Source organism: Helianthus annuus, chromosome 1 (genome assembly GCF_002127325.2).
Source record: "Helianthus annuus cultivar XRQ/B chromosome 1, HanXRQr2.0-SUNRISE, whole genome shotgun sequence".
NCBI lineage: Eukaryota > Viridiplantae > Streptophyta > Magnoliopsida > Asterales > Asteraceae > Helianthus > Helianthus annuus.
Window position 1 is genome coordinate 122,452,830 of NC_035433.2, and position 18,958 is coordinate 122,471,787.

An 18,958-nucleotide genomic window follows, 5' to 3' on the forward strand; every position below is an offset into this window, starting at 1 on the left:
ATGCTTAACAAATAAAATTCGCCAGACATGCCCATCGCGTCGCGCGACGGGTAAGACTAATCTTGGTGGTGCGACGCCACCATGTGAGAATCCAGATTTTCTTGTTTAATGGCTGGCGCTATGCGACGATACTCTATCTTAGCCGTGGCGCGACACCACATGCATTTTTTCACAGAATGTTGCCAGAATTTTCAAGCTTAAACTCCCAAAATCTTCAAAATAATTCTAACTCTTTTTCCAAATAGCTCCGGGACTAGGTGTTTAAGCAATTCAGCTTGGTTCCACTCAATTTTCAGCAACTTTTAATACCAAGACCTGGAAAATGCAAATATAATCAATAGCACGTAATTCTAACTAAAATTAAACTATAAATAACGGAAATCTATACAAACTATACACGAATAAAGAATGTATTATGCAATACATCACACGCGTTTAAATTGTGCCAGTCGTTTCCCACGTTATGCCGGTAGCTAGCAAAAGCTTCCGGCCAGTAACGGGTCTCACCGGGTTGGCGACCCTTCATCGCGTCCACAACGCTCGTGACAAGGGCTAGCTCTTCCTCATGCGTTCAAGAGGCCATCGATCAAGTGTTTGTGGGTAGCGGTTCGGGTAGGTGACTTGGGTTGGGGTAGCAATGTGGACAGCCGGTGGGGTTGGGGGTTATATAGCGATGTGGACAGGTGCGTGGGTGAACCGTTTGGCTTGGCCAAACGGTTATATCTTAAAATTTAAACATGGCCCGCTATGACCTAGCCAACAAGCGAATAGGAGCCGGCCATGTAGGACCGCTGGGCATGCCCAACGCCCGGGCTTAAACTCCCGCCCAAGGGGTCACGCCCAAACCCAAGTCCACCTGGAGTGGTGACTTGGGCATTTTCAGCCAACCTACGCCCCACCCCGCTCCATACCCCATAGTCTAATATATGTGGCTAGTTTGTATTGGAGAACAATATTTAAAACCTTTCGTCTGATATGTCCAAATGACATGGAAAGAAAAATCGAGAATTCAATCACAAAAAAAAAAACATAGATGGAGATTATTCATACCAAACTTTTTCTAGAGTTTGCGTTTTGTCCTTTTTTCATCCATGTGCTCAATGACATCGATAGGTTTTCTTTTCCTCTTTTTTTTTTTTTCTTCTTCTAATTCTGGTTTATATAAGCATTAACAAATCAGACTGTAACTATCGAGAGGTCCTATGTTCAAACTTAAGCATATACGATTAATTTAAAATTATTAGTATAATAGAGTAGGAGCAAATGTTCGCCATTAAAAAAGTATCGAGTATGAACCCATTTTGCAATTTTAACCTAATACCCTATCCCAGCATGAAAGGTTTTGAGGCCCAAAATTCTTAACCCATACATTCAAGCCCAACAAACACAAATTTCACTGAATATATTACGAGAAGAGAAACTAGAGGATGACTCCCTATTTTAACTGAAAATGTTCCTTTTTATATCATAATTTTATCTTAACGGACATAAGAACACCAACATAAAAAGATTAATCCGTTGAACTAAAGTAACACACAAAATCATTAAATTTAATGTAAAAGAGCCGTTAGCAGAATTTGCGGGACCATGAAAGTGACCAATTTTTAGTTTTTTCTTTATTATGGGCGGCAAATATATCTAAAACAAGTCATATTAATAACGGCTTCCCTTATATGTGTACAAAAGTTTTATTATCCAAATTTAAGAAGAAAAAAAAAAAATTAATGTCTATTTACTCTTTCAGGACAATTGGTAGTTAAATGTTATGCTTCACAATCAAATATTGAGAACTTAAAATCATTCAGAGTGTAGATATTGGTGTATTTATTTTAAAAAATTTAAAAATTGCTGTTAGAAAAATATATTCAAGAGATAAACTACCTCATTGAACTGATAAAACATTAAAATTATCATGTCTTTTACTAAAAACTTTAAGAATAGGATCTTTTGAATTTAATAAATTTGGTACAATGTGTTTTGCTATAACAAAAAATTACCTTGTGGTTTCTCTCAAATTTCAATGTTGGGTACTAAGACTATCCGCAATGCATAAGCCTGCATTTACTACATGCATCCTAGTCATCACTGCCACATCAGCTTTTTACCCATCCTTCCCACATGCACTCTCTCTCCTCTATTTAACTCCAACCCATCCTTCCCACATGCATCCTTTCTCCTCTATTTTTCTTTTTTTTAGCTTAAAATTGATTTATTAACGAATGGGCCCACTTTCTCTCTCTGCACTTGGATGCACTTCCCCACATACGTGCACCCCACTTTCATCTTCACTCCACTCCATCCTTCCCAAGTGCAGCATGCTAACTCATCAAATGCATCCCCTCCAAGTGCGCATTGGAGCCAGTCTAATAGTTTTTTGTTGCAAAATCAGGTATTAACTTTCTATTTTGTCACAATGTTGAGTCTTAATGCCAAACCTTTTTAACTTTTTTTTGTTAAGTCTTAATAAAATGACTAAAATGCCCTTTAATAAATAAAGAGTCTATTTTTAATTAATTATATTTGACTAAAATAATTTAAAGTTTTATGTATGTTTATATTTTTTATATTTTCTATCTATTTTATTTATATTTTTTATAAAATTATATGGATTTGAAGTTTATTATTTATAAACTTTGAGTTTATATATAATATTATTTAGATTAAGTTAAGTAGTTTATTTTACTAGCATATTATTATATATAAACTCAAAGTTTATAAATAATAAACTTCAAATCCATTTAATTTTATAAAAAATATAAATAAAACATAAATATATAAAAATATAAATATAAATAAAACTTTAAATTATTTTAGTCAAATATAATTAATTAAAAAATAGACTCCCTAGATATGAAAGGACATTTTAGTCATTTCAGTAAGACTTAACAAAAAAAGTTAACAAGGTTTGGCTTTAGTCCTTAACATTGTGACAAGATTTGGTCTTAGTACTCAACATTGTAACAAATTAGAACACTAATACCTGATTTTGCAACAAAAAACTATTAGTGTACCTGATATTAAAATTTGGCAGAAACCAAAGTACTAACGGTGTAATTTTTTTTTTTTGCTATAATAAAGTTGGTACATTAAAATTGTTAAAATGTACTTTGCCATATAATAAAATTGGTAAAAAGCTATTAATAATGTAAAAATACACAATAATATAATATGAAATTAGAAAAGTAGAGCTGTAATTTATATAATATAATTTTAATAATTACAAGTTTAGTATATGCTAAAGCCATCAATAATTGAGTCTTGCATCATTATGCTTTTAGTCTATCACTACCCTCCATAAATACCTACCATCACAACACATACACCACAACTTCACTCACACAACTATTCACCTCTTCTCAATCTCTCCTCACCACCACAACCATGACTAAAGATGTTGAAGTGGCGGAGCACCACGGCGGCGGAAGCGAGTACGCCGCTAAGGACTACCACGACCCGCCGCCTGCTCCGTTTTTTGACGCGGACGAGCTCACCAAATGGTCATTCTACCGTGCATTGATCGCCGAGTTTGTCGCCACACTCCTTTTCCTCTATGTCACCGTTTTGACCGTTATCGGGTATAAAAGCCAGACTGATCCTAAATTGGACCTTGATCAGTGTGGGGGTGTTGGCATCCTCGGCATCGCCTGGGCCTTTGGTGGCATGATCTTTATTCTTGTTTACTGCACCGCCGGTATCTCTGGTAAGTAAATTAAATCAATCACTCTAAGAGGCGAAACAGGGATGTCAAGTAGGTCTCTTGACCCGGGTCACAAGTATTTATTGACTCTTTACATGTAAAATTTGAGGGTCACTTCTTTTTATTTTTAATAAACGAAAAACATAAGCTAGGCTTTTTAGGGTGAAGGGGGTGCACACCTAATAGGTGAGTGCACTCTCTTACGCCAAACCAATCCCCGTGTGCCACATCAACTCCCCTCTTAAACTCCCCTAACACCCCCATTTGATGGCGCCACTCCCCTATTAGGTGAATTGGTTTTTTTTTAAAAAAAAAAAAAAAAAAAAAAAAAGAAAAGCATTGATTGGTTGAAACAAAGCTGGCCCCACCACCTTTCCCCTCTCTCCGTCGGTAACCTCACACCCATCTTCACCCCCGATTCGGGACCCCGCGGGGATGGCGGCGGTGTTCCCGATCGGGGAAATGGTTCACCGCTTCCCTCCCCGATTGCGCCCCGTATACCCTTAGTTATCACTGACCAGAGCCACTAAAAAGTTTTGGTTCCGTCCTCACAGAGTTACTATACTGTCAGAGTAAAAAGTAACAACTTATATTTCTGGAATTTAGTACGGTCAAAAGTAAGTTTGTTTGAAACTAACTGGTGGTTGGTAAAATGCACCAGGAGGACACATTAACCCGGCTGTGACATTCGGGTTGTTTTTGGCGAGAAAGGTGTCGTTGATTAGGGCGTTGGGGTACATGATAGCACAGTGTTTGGGCGCGATTTGTGGTGTGGGTCTAGTGAAGGCTTTCCAAAGCTCGTACTACAACAGGTACGGTGGTGGTGCGAACGAGTTGGCTGACGGTTACAACAAGGGTACTGGACTTGGTGCTGAGATTATCGGCACCTTTGTCCTTGTTTACACCGTCTTCTCTGCCACCGATCCTAAGAGGAGTGCACGAGACTCCCATGTTCCTGTAAGTACCACTTCCTTTTATTTTATGAGTTGGGTGTAAACAAGCTAGACTCTAGCTCGTTTTTTTAACTTAAAAGTTAAAAAGAGACTTATGTTTAACTTAACGGAGCTCTAGCTTAGTCCATTTACTTGAAGGTGTACGTTCAAGAGTTGACTCGTTTTTATTTATTAATTAATTTAATTTAATTTAATTTAAATCTACGCGTTTTTAGTTCTTTTTACTAATTATATAATTTAATATAATAATTAACTAATTTATCTTATTATATATATATATATATATTTACAAATTAATTTTATTTGTTATATAATTATTATATTAAACAAAAATTATTATATGGTAGAGACTCTTTTGTTTTGAAGAAAAGACCAGAGTTCAAATCCAGACATGATGTATAATAGTATTTATTGTATTGATCTAGTTTACGAGTACGAGTAAAAATAACGTAACCTCTGTTGAGTTAAAAGGCTTATTTAAGATTGCAAGTCTAGCTAAATTCGATATATAAAACTTAGGTCCAAGCTCTATTAAATAGTCTCAAATTTAGGTTTGAACTTGGGTACTTAGAGAGGACGGGGCGGTCCAGTGATAGTATAACGGGAACATTAATAACGCGTGATACTTTCCAAAATCCCACCCCGCCTCCTTGCTATAACGCGTTATACAATCACGCGATTCCATTTTCGTTATCTTTATCACGCGTTAATGTTTTGTTTTGGGAGGGTATTTGTTGGTTGGGGGTAAATTGTTGGGTGTGGTGATGAGTGATGACCACCCCCACTAAAAAAGTTGTGAGTGATGGAAAAATGGTCGATGACATGGCGGAACTTGATTGGTGCTTGTGAGTGATAAATTTTATCACTAGTGAACCACCCCCCTCCCCTTAGCTTACTTATGTTTCCTTTGCATATTTAAAATATACACACGAATATTCTATTCTAATTTTAAAAAATTTGAAAACATGAAGGTATTGGCACCACTGCCCATAGGATTTGCCGTATTCATGGTGCACTTGGCCACCATTCCCATCACCGGAACCGGTATCAACCCTGCCAGAAGTTTTGGCGCCGCGGTGATCTACAACAACGAAAAGGCCTGGGATGATCAAGTACGATTTTTTTATTTTTAAATTCACTCGTTATCTTATATACATTTTGCACAAAATTTTTATTCACATTAATATTTTTCTTTCAAAATTGCAGTGGATATTTTGGGTTGGACCATTCATCGGAGCATTCGCCGCTGCAGTCTACCACCAGTTTGTGCTTAGAGCCGCCGCGATCAAAGCACTTGGTTCATTCCGAAGCAATGCTTAAGCTTGAAAGATGTTCATCCAGCCATGGTGGTTCTTGGCTTGTAGATATCTTTGAAAAAAATCGTTTATTGTAATTGTATTTTCTTTTGAGTTTCGTTAATATGTATGCAAGTGTGTTTTTTTTTTCTTTCTTTTTTTTTTTTTTAAATTTGATTTTGATATCTAATGGTTTCAAGATCAAATGGTGTGAGATATGAAATTTATGTTATCAAAAGTTCACGAAAATGGTTGTTAATTTATTGAGGTTAAATATGTGATGCGGAGTAATTTTTTTTTCTTCAAATTTATACTTATATAATCATAACACACAACGCATAAATTTATTTTTATAGTCACAAATTTTAAACAAATTTCTTAGACCTCTATCGAGATCGTAATTTTTCATGAATATGAGAAAAAATCGATAACAGAATGTTTTCAGGGTTCTTGTGGCTTTAGAGTTACATTTATATCATAAATGTATATTAGACGTTTAGAAACGAACTACTTTTTTTTTAACAACCAACAATTTTTATTCTGATTCATCAATCTGTGTCTTGTTACATGTTATAACGTCGTTTTTAACTATTGTTTTAACCATTTACTAACTAGTAATGCTTAAATCGTTATATTTTACTTATTAAAGTTTTGTTAAACGTTAATAATTTAAATCTATTCGAAATTTTAACAATAATAGTTATGATAAGATCAAATGACTTTAGACATATGAAACTCCTTTTGGTTTAATAATAAAGAAATATGGACCCGACAATGTCTTTATCAATAAAAAAACAAATCATTATTTTATCTTTTTAAAGAATTAACATCCATTATCCTTTAAGCATATTCTTTAAACAACTAGAACTTTCATTATCTTCTCTTTTATTTTTCTACTAACAAGATAAGGTCAGATGACACTATTGTATACCTTATACCATGATATAAATTATATATTACGACGACTATTTTTTGTAGTAAGTAATATATTAAAAGATGTTTATGTCTATCATAAGTCGTGTCTGTTTGTGGTTTACCTTTCGAGCTTTAATTAAAGGGTTATAAACTTCTAATGTAGAATATAAAATACCAATAACAAATTATATATACAACAATACAAGTATCCACTATGTTATCCAAAAGAAAAATGTATACACAAATGGTAAACAAAGAAAATGAGATAACAAATATCAAACTTAACAGATGCATATTTACTAATCTTTCAAGGTTGTAGCACAAAGTTAGAAAAAAAAATCAAAATCTTACTCATTGTTACTAATCCGAATTGTAATAATAATCAACTTAAAAATACATCAAAAAACTGTAAATAAGAAAATAAAGGGTGAGGATCAAATATGAAGTTTATTTTGATAGTAAGCAATAAGATTATAACATGTGGGAAAATTAAAATAAAGAGGAAGGGTATTTTAGTCAATGTTACCCAATCTTCTCCTTTGTTCTTCTCTCTATAACTTCAAAACTCACCATATTCAATCTTTTCTTCACTTTCTATCTCAATAATCACTACATTATAGTGCGATTTTCGTTACCAATCAATGATTTAAACACCAAATCAACGTGTTCTTCAACTTTTTTGAAGAAACCCAGTTTAATTTCATACAATATCTTATTTTTTCCTGTGATTTTGAAGAGAATCACTCGATTCGTTCGATTCAATCGCTGATAAGTGTTTCTAACATTCAAATTTCGTCAATCGGTGAAGAAATCGGCTTCGATCTATGTAAGAATTTTTTGAATTACATTTTTACGATCTGGGTTTTTGAATTGAGTCATTGCGTTTTACGATCTTGGCGGGGTCCGGGGCAGCGCCCCTGTGAGCAGGGTCAAAGGGGCGGCAGCCCCTGGCGGGGTCCAAGTGGCAGAGCCCCTGGCTGGGGTTTTTTTTATTAAATTGCTTTAATAAAACTGTAACAAAAAATTTAATTTTCTAGAAATTGCCTCATTTTCGTAGACAGTTTTTGAAGTGTTTTTAGTCATTGCGTTTCAGGTAAAACACATTTTTATGTGTTTTCAGTCCATTGCGTTTTAGAGAGAACACTTTCTTGTGTGTTTTTTGGCCATTGCGTTTTAGAAATAAGATATTTTTATGCGTTTTCAGTCCATTGCGTTTTAGAAAGTGCAATTTCTTTTGTGTTTTTAGGCTATTGCGTTTTAGAAAAAAGACATTTCTTTGTGTTTTCTGGCCATTACGTTTTAGAAATAAGACATTTCTTTGTGTTTTTGGTGCATTGCGTTTTAGAAAAATGTCATTTTTTACGTTTTTTTTTCCATTACGTTTTACGCAACTGGTTTTTTTTCCATTGCATTTACGCAACTAGGTTTTCGAAATTTTTTTTCGAAAATATCGCAATAGTACACTCGTTTTAAAGATAAAAAACGCTCGTTTTTTTTGTGCGATTTTTATAAAAAATAATGTCGTATGAAAAAGTTATTAACGTTTAAAAAATGGGAGGAAATTGGAGGAGAGAGAAACTATTGTACTGAATTGACTACAATGCCCTTACACAAACCCACACGCTTCTTTTTGATCTTCAATTTCACTCATTTAATCTTAGCCATTGATTAAATCAATTGACGATCAAGATTACTTTCTAGCCTTCCTAACAAAAAAAAAAAAAAAAAAAAAAACTTTCTATTATATCCTAACCCAGAAAATAAATACAAAATTAAACTTGTTATATTATCTATGTACATAAAGGTAAATTTTTATGAAATTTTAAGATGACATATGAAGGATAAAGTTAAAATGCTTAATTTTTTTTTTTTGTCATTTTCTTCCATTCATACCCATCTTCCCTTAATCAATGGCATTTATGTTTAATAAATCTATATTATACATTAGATTATTTATAAACTAGTATTAAGCCCCTGCGTTGCAGCGGTTGTCATAAAGTGTGTTAAGTAGTAGCAATACTATACTATTGTCAGCGACCACCAACACAGAAAAAACTCGTAAAAACAAAATAAATAAAAACGGGAAAAAAATAACGCCGAGCGAGAAGTAGACGTAAAATATTTGAATCACGCACGCTCGTAACTGAGAAATTAAATCGAAACGTAAAACACAGAAAAAAATAACTAAGTCCATCCAGGACCCGCGTGTTGGACGAACTTGTCAAACTAAGAAAAATAGATGTGGCGCGACGGGCCAGTTAAACAGGAAAAAATATACGAAAAAATGTTGAACCTCACACGCACGTTGCGGTGCGTTAACTCACAAAATTTAGAACGAAACGAAAAACTTGGGAAAGATGAAAAGTATGGTGGACCAAAATTGAAAATAAAAAAGAGTTGGGTTTAAATTTCAAAAGGTGAAAAACTTTGGGTTAAAAGTAAAAAAAAACAAATGGTCTAAATTGCAAAATTGAAGTTATTTATTAATTTTAGATAAAGATAAAAATAAAAATAAGGGATATCCTATCTATATATTAGTTATTAATTAATATTAATATTAAAAGAATTTATTAAACAAATATAAATAAAATTTATGAGCTTGAAGGAGAGAATGTCATGTGGCATTATTTGGAGTCTTTTATTATAAGTTAGATAACAAAAATAAGCTTATGGATAATAAACTCATCGGATTCATCAATAACATATATTCAGAAATACATTCTATTGTATTTGTGTATTTGAACTAAAGGACTAATTAGTGAAACAAATTAAACAAATTTAACATAAAAAAATGTATTTTGTAATTTCAGAGAAGTTAGTTAATAATTCAGATGTAAATTGTCAACTCCGTCGCAACGTTCTGGTTTCCCACTAGATAAAAACATGTTGTAGTATACTATATAATGTTTATCATAAGGGTTTCTCGTGCATTGCAGCCGCGAAACAGTGCTTTTATATATATAGGGTAGGAATCCTTAGAGAAGTCCACCTTATTTAAGAAACTTGAGAAACATTCTGGACTACACATTTCGCTAAGCTTTTCGTAATATACACATATGTATAGTTTCTCAATTATAAGCCTAGTGCTTCTTACATGATCCGAACCCTATATATATACACACACAACGTATATATGATTTTTAACATTTTTAGGTTTGAATTATGTTTTCGGCCTATATTATCGACTCCGCTGCAACGCGCAGATTCTCGCTAGTTAGCTTAAAAGCACATCCATGTACCCTTCATGTTTAGCTGGTATTATTGCAATTCTTCTGGTGGACCTTTTTTTCTACAATAATAAATTATATATTTTTTAATAAAAAGATAATGTATCAGTTTGTTAATGTTTTATTTTCCTCATAGTTATATAAATGATAATTATGAAGGTATAATTTATATGCTAATGGTGATGAGGTGGGTGATATAGGGTTGTGTGGTGTACATTGCACTTAGTATTATTTTTAATTATCACTTTTTTTTTTAATTTAACCAAGGAGTATTAATAATGACAGCAAAACGTGTTAGGTCATTTTAGCTTGCCCACATTTATTTATCTATTTATTTATTTTGTTTGTATTTACTTGTAGTTTTTTAATTTAATGGAACGTTACTTTAGCAAAAAGTTCATCAGGTGTGGTTAAACATCCATTTTCATCCCAAAACAAGGAATAATTCATTAAAGCCTCAATAAGTCTGTTTTTGGTAACTCAAGGGGATATGAGTTGGTTTGGTTCGGCTATGTGTTAAACAAAGCTTGAACCGATGTTTAACTTTTGAAATGTTCATACTCTACGGTTTATCGGTTGAGTAAACTTCCGTTTTGCTCCCCGTGATTTGGTCATTTTAATGGTTTTGCTCCAATAGTTTAAAAATAGTCATTTTCCTCCTTGATTTTTCTAACTTATCTTCATTTTGCTCCCAGCCTCTAACTCCATCAGGGATGAAACTGGCGACAAACTCGAAAGATTAGGGAGCAAACTGGCGACAAACTCGAAAGATCAGGGAGGAAAATGGCTATTTTTAAACTATTGGAGCAAAACCGTTAAAATGACCAAACCACAAGGAGCAAAACGGAAGTTTACTCTTATCGGTTTGGTAATCGAAATTGATGGTTCAGTTAGTAAACAGGTAACCGTTGGTTTTGGATGTGAATAAATTTTTAACAATCTTCGACTAAAAAAATCTGAATATATTTAGAGCCGAATAATATATGAGCAGTCATTTTTATTAAAAAAAGACAAGCGATAACTGATAACTAATAATTATATATAAAAAAGAATATAACAAAACCTTTCTTTTGTATAAATATTATTTAAAAATAAATAAATAACGATTGATGGTGTTGGTATTGGTATTGGTACAATTTTTCGTCCTTTATGTTTGTAGCAGGTTGCAATGGATGACTTTTAACTTTCAATAATTACAGTCACAATCTTTTATTTGGAAAACTCATTACACCTTACGTCCTTTGGCCCTAACCTGGTTAAAATATTCAGTTAAGTATAGTCACATAAGGGTAGTTTAGTCTTTATACCTAATTATTTAAACTATTTAATAAATAAAAGAAATTAGCATTTAATTATTTCATAAATACCCCCCTTCACACACTCTCTCTCTCTCTCTCTCCCCCCCCTCTCTCTCTCTCTCTCTTCTAGAAATGATCACCACCACAATTTCCAGTTTCCAGTCTCTTGGCACCATGTTTTCCTCCTTTTGTCTCAGTGGCTGCCATGCATCCTTTGTGGCTGCAGCCATCTTCCCCGCCGGCGTTGCTTTTCTCCCACCCCTAACAAACAACCCACTTCACTCCCCACTAACCCCTTCTCCCTGGTGCCGGAATATTCCATTTTATGGAACAAGTGTAGAAACTTTAACTGTTTTAATCCTGATCTGGGTTTTGATTTAAAGAAAGAAAAATTAAAACTTTTAACTTACAAAACCGATCTTGATCTCCCAATATCTCAACTAACAGACATTGCTAAAAAGACAAAAACTGTTCTCTGGTTAGCTTTAGATATAGGTGGTTGATCGGAGTGTCGCGCTCCGGTCAAAGATAAAATTTATAAGCCCAAATTACCCTTAACAATGTGTTAGTGGTAGTAAGGGGTCGAACCACGAAGAGTATGTGGTTTGTGTGTGGATTCGAATGAATTAAAACAATAGTCACAATTTACGAAGCTTGCTAAAGTATTTTTGTGTTTTCGTTTAATTGAAAGATATGATTTTTAACTAAATGGATTATTGAGAATGATTGACAAATACTACTTAACAATTGCAATAAAAACGGTTACTAGAACAATAATAATGAAAAGGAATCACGCCCGGCTTCGGTAATTGTTAACCTAGGATTTCTACAAGTTTTAGTTTCAACTCAAATGCATTCGATTAACGGATTTAGTGTACCGTGACTTAGGTGCTACTAACTATCAACGTCCCGGAGAACGGACAAAAAGACACTTTGTAATCAACACAAGTAAATCCTAACAACGACAACGTACAATTACATATCACCGTTTCACAAAGTCATAACTTTTAACATCGTTCGACAATTCATGAATTCGTAACAAATGTAATACTATTGTCAAAAGTTTCAAAAACCAAACACAAATTGTCACTAAGATGAAACAAGAACAATTCGAAACACTTGAATTAACAACTACCTACGCCGGGGTGAAACCGAGATGATTAGCCGCTCATGGTTGATGCAACTTGATCACCGAATGGTTGGAATGCGGATGGAGTCATCTTGAAGCTTGTAGGATGGAGGAATGATGGAGAATTAGGGTTTATGGAATGATGATGGTGAGAAGGATGATGGATTGGTGAATTAGGGTTTGATGATTGATTGTGTGATGATGATGAATTCGGGTTGTAGAGATGATAGATGATGGAATTGTTGACTTGATATATTTGATGGTGAGTCAAGCCCATGTACACGTGTGTCACTCTTGTCAACACAAATTGATGCCAATCCATCGTGATAATGGTGCCCTTTTATTACTATATTTAGCCACCCATTTGAGTTATCATGTTCAGATGATGACGTTTCCTATGTCACATGATATTTAGGATGAGTGTTTGATATTGATTATTTAATTTAAATTTAAAATCACAACAAAAATCATCCACCAATATTCCATATGTACGTCCAAGTCCCTGCCATCAATTAACATATGCACTTTTCCTTTGCTCATCTTCGAATCTTTTACCGGGACCACACATCAGACATTCCACTTCGCCTCTAAACCCGTTAACTTTCACGAATTAAACAATTTAACCTGCATAGCCACAATTTCTCGTAGTTAACTTATTCAATGCATATAATTATTTAAAACTAAACAAAACACACAAGAGGAACACTTTAAAGTTCGGGTTTCACCCTCTCCATCACATCCCCACACTTGTCTTTTGCTTGCCCTCAAGCAAATCTGTTTTTCACTTTTACGTGGGTCGAACGAGAAACACACGTCCCATTCTCGAGACTAAGGTTAAGGTCTAAAGTCATACCCGGTTCAAACTTTTTACAGTTTTCAACATATTTAGCAATAAATGATTAATCATATAAGAATGGTTATCCAAGATTAACCCGCCCTTGAAACTAGCAAATCATGCACATCCCTCACAATGTTCTCTCCACTCGGTTTATAAATTGGCTAATTTTTATAATGTATTAGCACTTTCAAACATAATCACTCAAAACCGATTAGAACACGTACCCGCATAGGCTTGCAACTCAATCATTCTCCACCACCGAACACGAATACTAAGCACAAGTCATAAGGTCTTTGTAAGGGTTGTAACGGGGCTAGGCTAAGGGTAGGAAGTATGATATTGAAAGTGGCTAAGGTGATGAAAATTCGATTTTTATTACAAACCACTAAACTAAACAAAACTAAATATAAACATCAACTATAAGGCAACAACTTTCGCCTTTTATTCAACAACTACTAACACATCTTTTTGTGTTTTTTTAACGCTTTTTCATTTTTTTATAACATTTTCTGAATTTTTGCTCTTTTTCTTTTTTTTTAGTTTTTTTTATATGAATAAATCACAACTATACAAACAAATAATCCTACAATCGAATCTTCATCACACAGGTTTAAAAGAAAAGGTTTAAGGTTATGGGCTAAATGGGTTGTCAAACGAAAGGGTTAGGCTCAAAGTGGGCGACTAGGGATTTGTTTGGGTAAGGATAAATAATTGGTTTTAAAGGAAAAGGTTCACCTAATGCCTTAATCATTCTCGTGCTTGTATTTGGTCTATGGTCTCAAACGTATCAAAGATGCAAGTTCTACAATACATGACTAATGGTCCACTCAACAAAGAAACATGTAAATGCAATTCTATGATATAAAAGTGGCTCAAACCTCACGTATAAGGGTATGATATGTGATATGCATGATATACTAGTTTCTTAGGCGGATTATTCCCAAATAACCACCCGCTAAATACCCGTCATGCTATTAATTTGAACTTGACCATGACAAAAGACCAAATGGGTTGTGACATCCCTCATTGACTTAGTTACTTGTGCTTTAAGATCGCTTTTCGAAACAAGACATTTTCTGAATTTTTTTTTTTGAAATTTTCCCCCATCCCCACACTTGAGGTAAACATTGTCCTCAATGTGTAGTGTTTAAATGAACGGGTAAAAATCGAAAACTTTTACTACTCCCCCATCCCCACACTTGAGGTAAACATTGTCCTCAATGTGTAAGAACTAGAGTTTTAAAATGCACAAGGGATGTGACACGACTAACCTCCCAAAATTTCCACCCCGAAGAATAACATACAATTACAATCCACTTATTACTAATCTAAGAATCAAGGTAAAAAGGAAACGCATGCACCTGATTTTTTATCGCTAGATGCTCCTGTCTTCTTCTTCTCTTCACAAAAACAGTTGTCCCGCGAACATGGTGTACCTACAAATCTAAACCCTTGTGTAGAAGCATGCTTCTTACAACCATTGAAATTTGTTAGGTGGTTAGTTCTACCATTTTTATAAAAGTGTTACCAAATCATGCGTTAAATTACCTTGATTTTTGTGGAAAAATAATTTACAACAATTACAAGCCTAACTCACTTTCGTAGGAATCACGGTTGCATTTAGCTTATGCAACAAGCCCTTTTAAACCACCCGATAGCTCGGGAGGACGAGAGGTCTCGTGAGGGTTATATAGAGAACACACCCACAACGTTCATTTAACTACTAAATTGAAATAACAAAATTGTACAACAACAACAATACTAACTAAACTACGGATAACACTAAAACGAAATGCAAAATAAAATATACAACAACAATAAACTTACCACCTCATGGTGGTCGAATGGCATGCTTGCCGTCCACGAGCTCCTCAAAATAACCCACCGGTGATTCGTACCATTTGTTGCCAAACGGTCCAAACTTCCGCACCTCCTCTTCTTTTTTCTTTTCTAGAGGTGACTTCTTTGCTTTCTTCTTCTTGACCGTCTTCTTCTTTGTTTCTCCAAACCTACCAACCATAGCACAAACCTTTTTGTTTGGATTCATGTCCTTTTTAGGACACTTATCCTCACCGAGTGAGTTAGTAAATTTTGGAAAAACATTTAAATTTAATTCCCGGTCCCCAAACTTCATGCTTACCGTTCCCGTTGCACAATTTATTATGGCATTAGCAGTTGCCAGGAACGGTCTACCCAGTATGACTATCGGTTGGGTGTCCCCAACACACCCAACATAGTCTACTACCAAAAAGTCAACTGGGTAGTAGCAATCATCCACCTTAACAATCACATCCTCCACCATCCCCCTTGGATGCGTGGGAGTCTGATCGGCCAATACCACGGGAGTATCAAATTTTTTTAATGGACCAAAATCATATTGGTCATACAAACTTCTGGGCAAGATGCTCACACAAGCTCCAAGATCTAGGAGCGCCCTCTTGATTTTAAATGTTCCGATTTGAATTGGAATAAGAGGGTCTCCCGGATCTTGAGCTTTTTGGGGAAGGGCACTCGATAAAACGACACTCACATGAGATATCAAATCAACCGGTTCGGGTAATTTGTTGTGCCGTTTTTCGATGCTTAACTCCTTTAAGCATTCCACATGAGCCGGAACCTTTTTATTGTCATCTAGTAACGGTAAATTAATTTTAGCTTGCTTAAAATTTTCCCACCCCTCGTCCTTCGGTGGGCACCGTTCCTCAACTTTTGATGCATTAATCGGGTTAAGTTGATTTAAACAATTTTCACAAAAAGAATTTTTAGTTATATTTTCAACTTTACTTTGTGAAATCGTTTCTTGTTCATTTTCACTTTCCGGCTCCTCACCTATATTTTCCACTACACCATCAACGAATTGTGGTGGTGGAATGCTTTCAACACTACAAACTTCATCATTTAAAAGAATACTTACCGCGCTAACGCGTGCATCCCTCACTTTGCTTGTGCTAAAACCTTGATGCTTCGGGTTCACTGTAGTGTCACTTGGAAGCTTTCCCATGCTTCCCCTTATTTGAGCCATTTCCTCCGCGAGTTGGCCCACTTGCTTTGCCAATGCCTCATGTGCTTTGTCCCGAATCTCGTTCGTCTTCTTTATCTCCTTAATGTCATTGTGAGATTCTTTTATATTGTTTTGAGATTCTTTTTGCATATTCAGCAAAGCATCTATTTTGGCACTCAAGTCATTGCCACCAGTTTGATTGTTGTTCCTTTGATAACCCCCTTGGTTACCTCCTTGGCGATTTTGGTGCGAATACCCACCTTGATTTCCCGATTGGAAATTCGGGTTCATTTGGTTGGAGGCGTTACCATACCTAAAGTTAGGATGGTTCCTCAATCCGGGGTGGTAAGTGTTGGAGTTCATATCATATTGCCTCCGGTCTCCATACACTTGATTCACATCCGCGGTGGCTTGGCAATTCTCGGTCCTGTGACCGATGTCACCACATTCTTCACATACGCTATGTTGTATTGCACCCACTTCTTTCTTCTTCATTCGAGCCATTTCCCGCTCTAGAGTAGAAATCCGATCTTTAGAGTCAAGATCGGGAAGTGACCGAGAAATAGGATGTTTCTTGGCTCGATCGCCCGATTCTTTTTCTTTTGACCGTTTGCTCATTCGTTCTAGAAACTCCCAATCATCGTCTTCATGGTTGCTCAGAAGAGTCCCGCTACTTGTCGACTCGAGACGATTCCATGTTGCATCATCCAACCCACGTACAAAACACTTCACCAATTCCCACTTCTCGATTTGATGATGTGGGCATCTCCGCATCATTTCCTTAAATCTTGTAAAGGCTTCATGCAACAATTCGCCCGACAATTGGCGAAAAGACCTAATTTCATCGCGAGCGTCGTCGGTATTTGCCATAGGGTAATATTCATCTAAAAATGCTTGTTGCATCTCTCCCCATGTGCGGATGCTATTGGCCAGGAGTGTAAGGAACCATTGCTTCGCTTTGTCCTTTAATGAGAATTGGAACAAGCGAAGTTTAACCTCCTCTAATGCAAAATTGTGCCCCCCGATAGTGTTGCAAACCGAAGAAAATTCTGCCAAATGCGTATATGGCTCATCGTTGGACCTCCCATTGAAATGAGGAAGTATGTTGATGTAGTGTGGTTTACAATCAAACATCCTTCGCTCACAAACAACGGGTGAATCGTTTTCGGTGACAATCGGCCTGAAACGGTCATTCACTCCCCGTGGAGGTTGTTGACGACGATAAGGACCATTAACTTCTTGCTCATCCATTCTTCGGTTATCCCTTCTATCGTCTCTTCTCTCATCCCTTCTCTCACCCCTTCCAGCATCTCTTCTATCATCTCTCCGATTTCCACCTCGGTTACCCCCTTGATGACCACCTCCCACGAAACGAGGAATCCGGTTAGGGTTAGCATTGTTGTTGTTGTAAAACCCATCATTCCGGTTCCGTTGGTAGTTGTTTCGTGGTTGGCGGTTATTTTCGTAACCGTCATTCCTTCTATTCCCACGATCATAATCATCATCCCTAACGTGGTTGGCATTTTGATAGCCAAACTCTTCATCTTCATACCCTATCGCACGGTAGTCATTACCCCGATTGATGTACCCCCAATCTTCATCATCGTTCACCCGATCATCATAATAACCCCCATCATCGGAATTTTCTGTATGCACACTTACATGTTCCGGTGATTGATAACCGGGAACACTATAAGGTTCGTCATCGGGGATTGCATCTCTCAAGTCGTCGATGTTGAAAAACGGGTCTTCATCTGTGGGATTGCCGAGATCACGATTACCTCTATGATCTGAATTGACATATCCATCATCGAGGTTGACGGGTAAAGTGTAACACCTCGAATTTTTGTGTCCAATGATGTGTTAACACGTGTCATTTGTTTACACGTGGCATCTATAATAAATAAAGGACTAATTTTGACAAACCTTGAAAGTATATAAATTCGAGGGCTATAAATGTCAACAAGGGTAAATATACTGTATAGTAACCCTAAATAATGCTTAAACCTTCAAACGAACAAATCATAGATCGTGCGGAAGCGAAACGCGGAAGAAAGTGAGAGATTACGAGCTACAGGGGTTAACTGTGTCAACATGTTTAATATTACCTCTGAGTGACCCTTTAACGTTCCCAAGGCTCCGTAACAGTATTATACGCTCACTAGAATATACTGTATAAATTCCGCGAAGTTCCGTCTTAAAACGAAAGAGTTATACTCAAATTCGTATGAGAAGGGTTAAAAGCGTCAATAATGAAAGTTAAGGCTTTCTGTATAATTAATAAATAAACCGGGGACTTTATAATGCGGGTAAATAACACGAGGCCCCTATCGGTAAATAACCGAGGGCCAAACCGCAAAGTTACCCCTTCAAACCCGAAAGGTCAGGTAAATCATTACGAAAGATTTCGTTATTAATTACCAAGATTTCGTAATCATTTCAAAAGATTTTAAAAATCTGAAAAACAGGCCCTACGCGACCCGCATTGCATGTCTGGTTAAGTTGAGGCGGGCCGCGAGCCTCCTCTTTTACTCGTCTGGTATTTAAATCCCAGGCGGCCCGCATTATAAACGCATGGAACTCCCATGCGGGCCGCATTAGACGC

General features: G+C 35.9%; 2 protein-coding genes across 2 annotated transcripts; one reads left to right on the plus strand and one right to left on the minus strand.

Moving 5' to 3' along the window:
• Positions 1 to 3,306: 3,306 nt before the first annotated feature.
• Positions 3,307 to 6,221, plus strand: LOC110875557 (aquaporin PIP2-2). The gene is made up of 4 exons (XM_022123757.2): positions 3,307 to 3,700; positions 4,359 to 4,654; positions 5,622 to 5,762; positions 5,857 to 6,221. Exons 1-4 carry the CDS (start codon positions 3,382 to 3,384, stop codon positions 5,968 to 5,970), a joined length of 870 nt encoding a protein of 289 aa, XP_021979449.1. The 5' UTR covers positions 3,307 to 3,381; the 3' UTR covers positions 5,971 to 6,221.
• An 8,962-nt stretch (positions 6,222 to 15,183) lies between these two features.
• On the minus strand, positions 15,184 to 17,223 carry LOC110929774. Its single transcript, XM_022172953.1, has one exon. The coding sequence runs from the start codon at positions 17,221 to 17,223 to the stop codon at positions 15,184 to 15,186; it is 2,040 nt and encodes a 679-aa protein (XP_022028645.1).
• Positions 17,224 to 18,958: the final 1,735 nt, after the last annotated feature.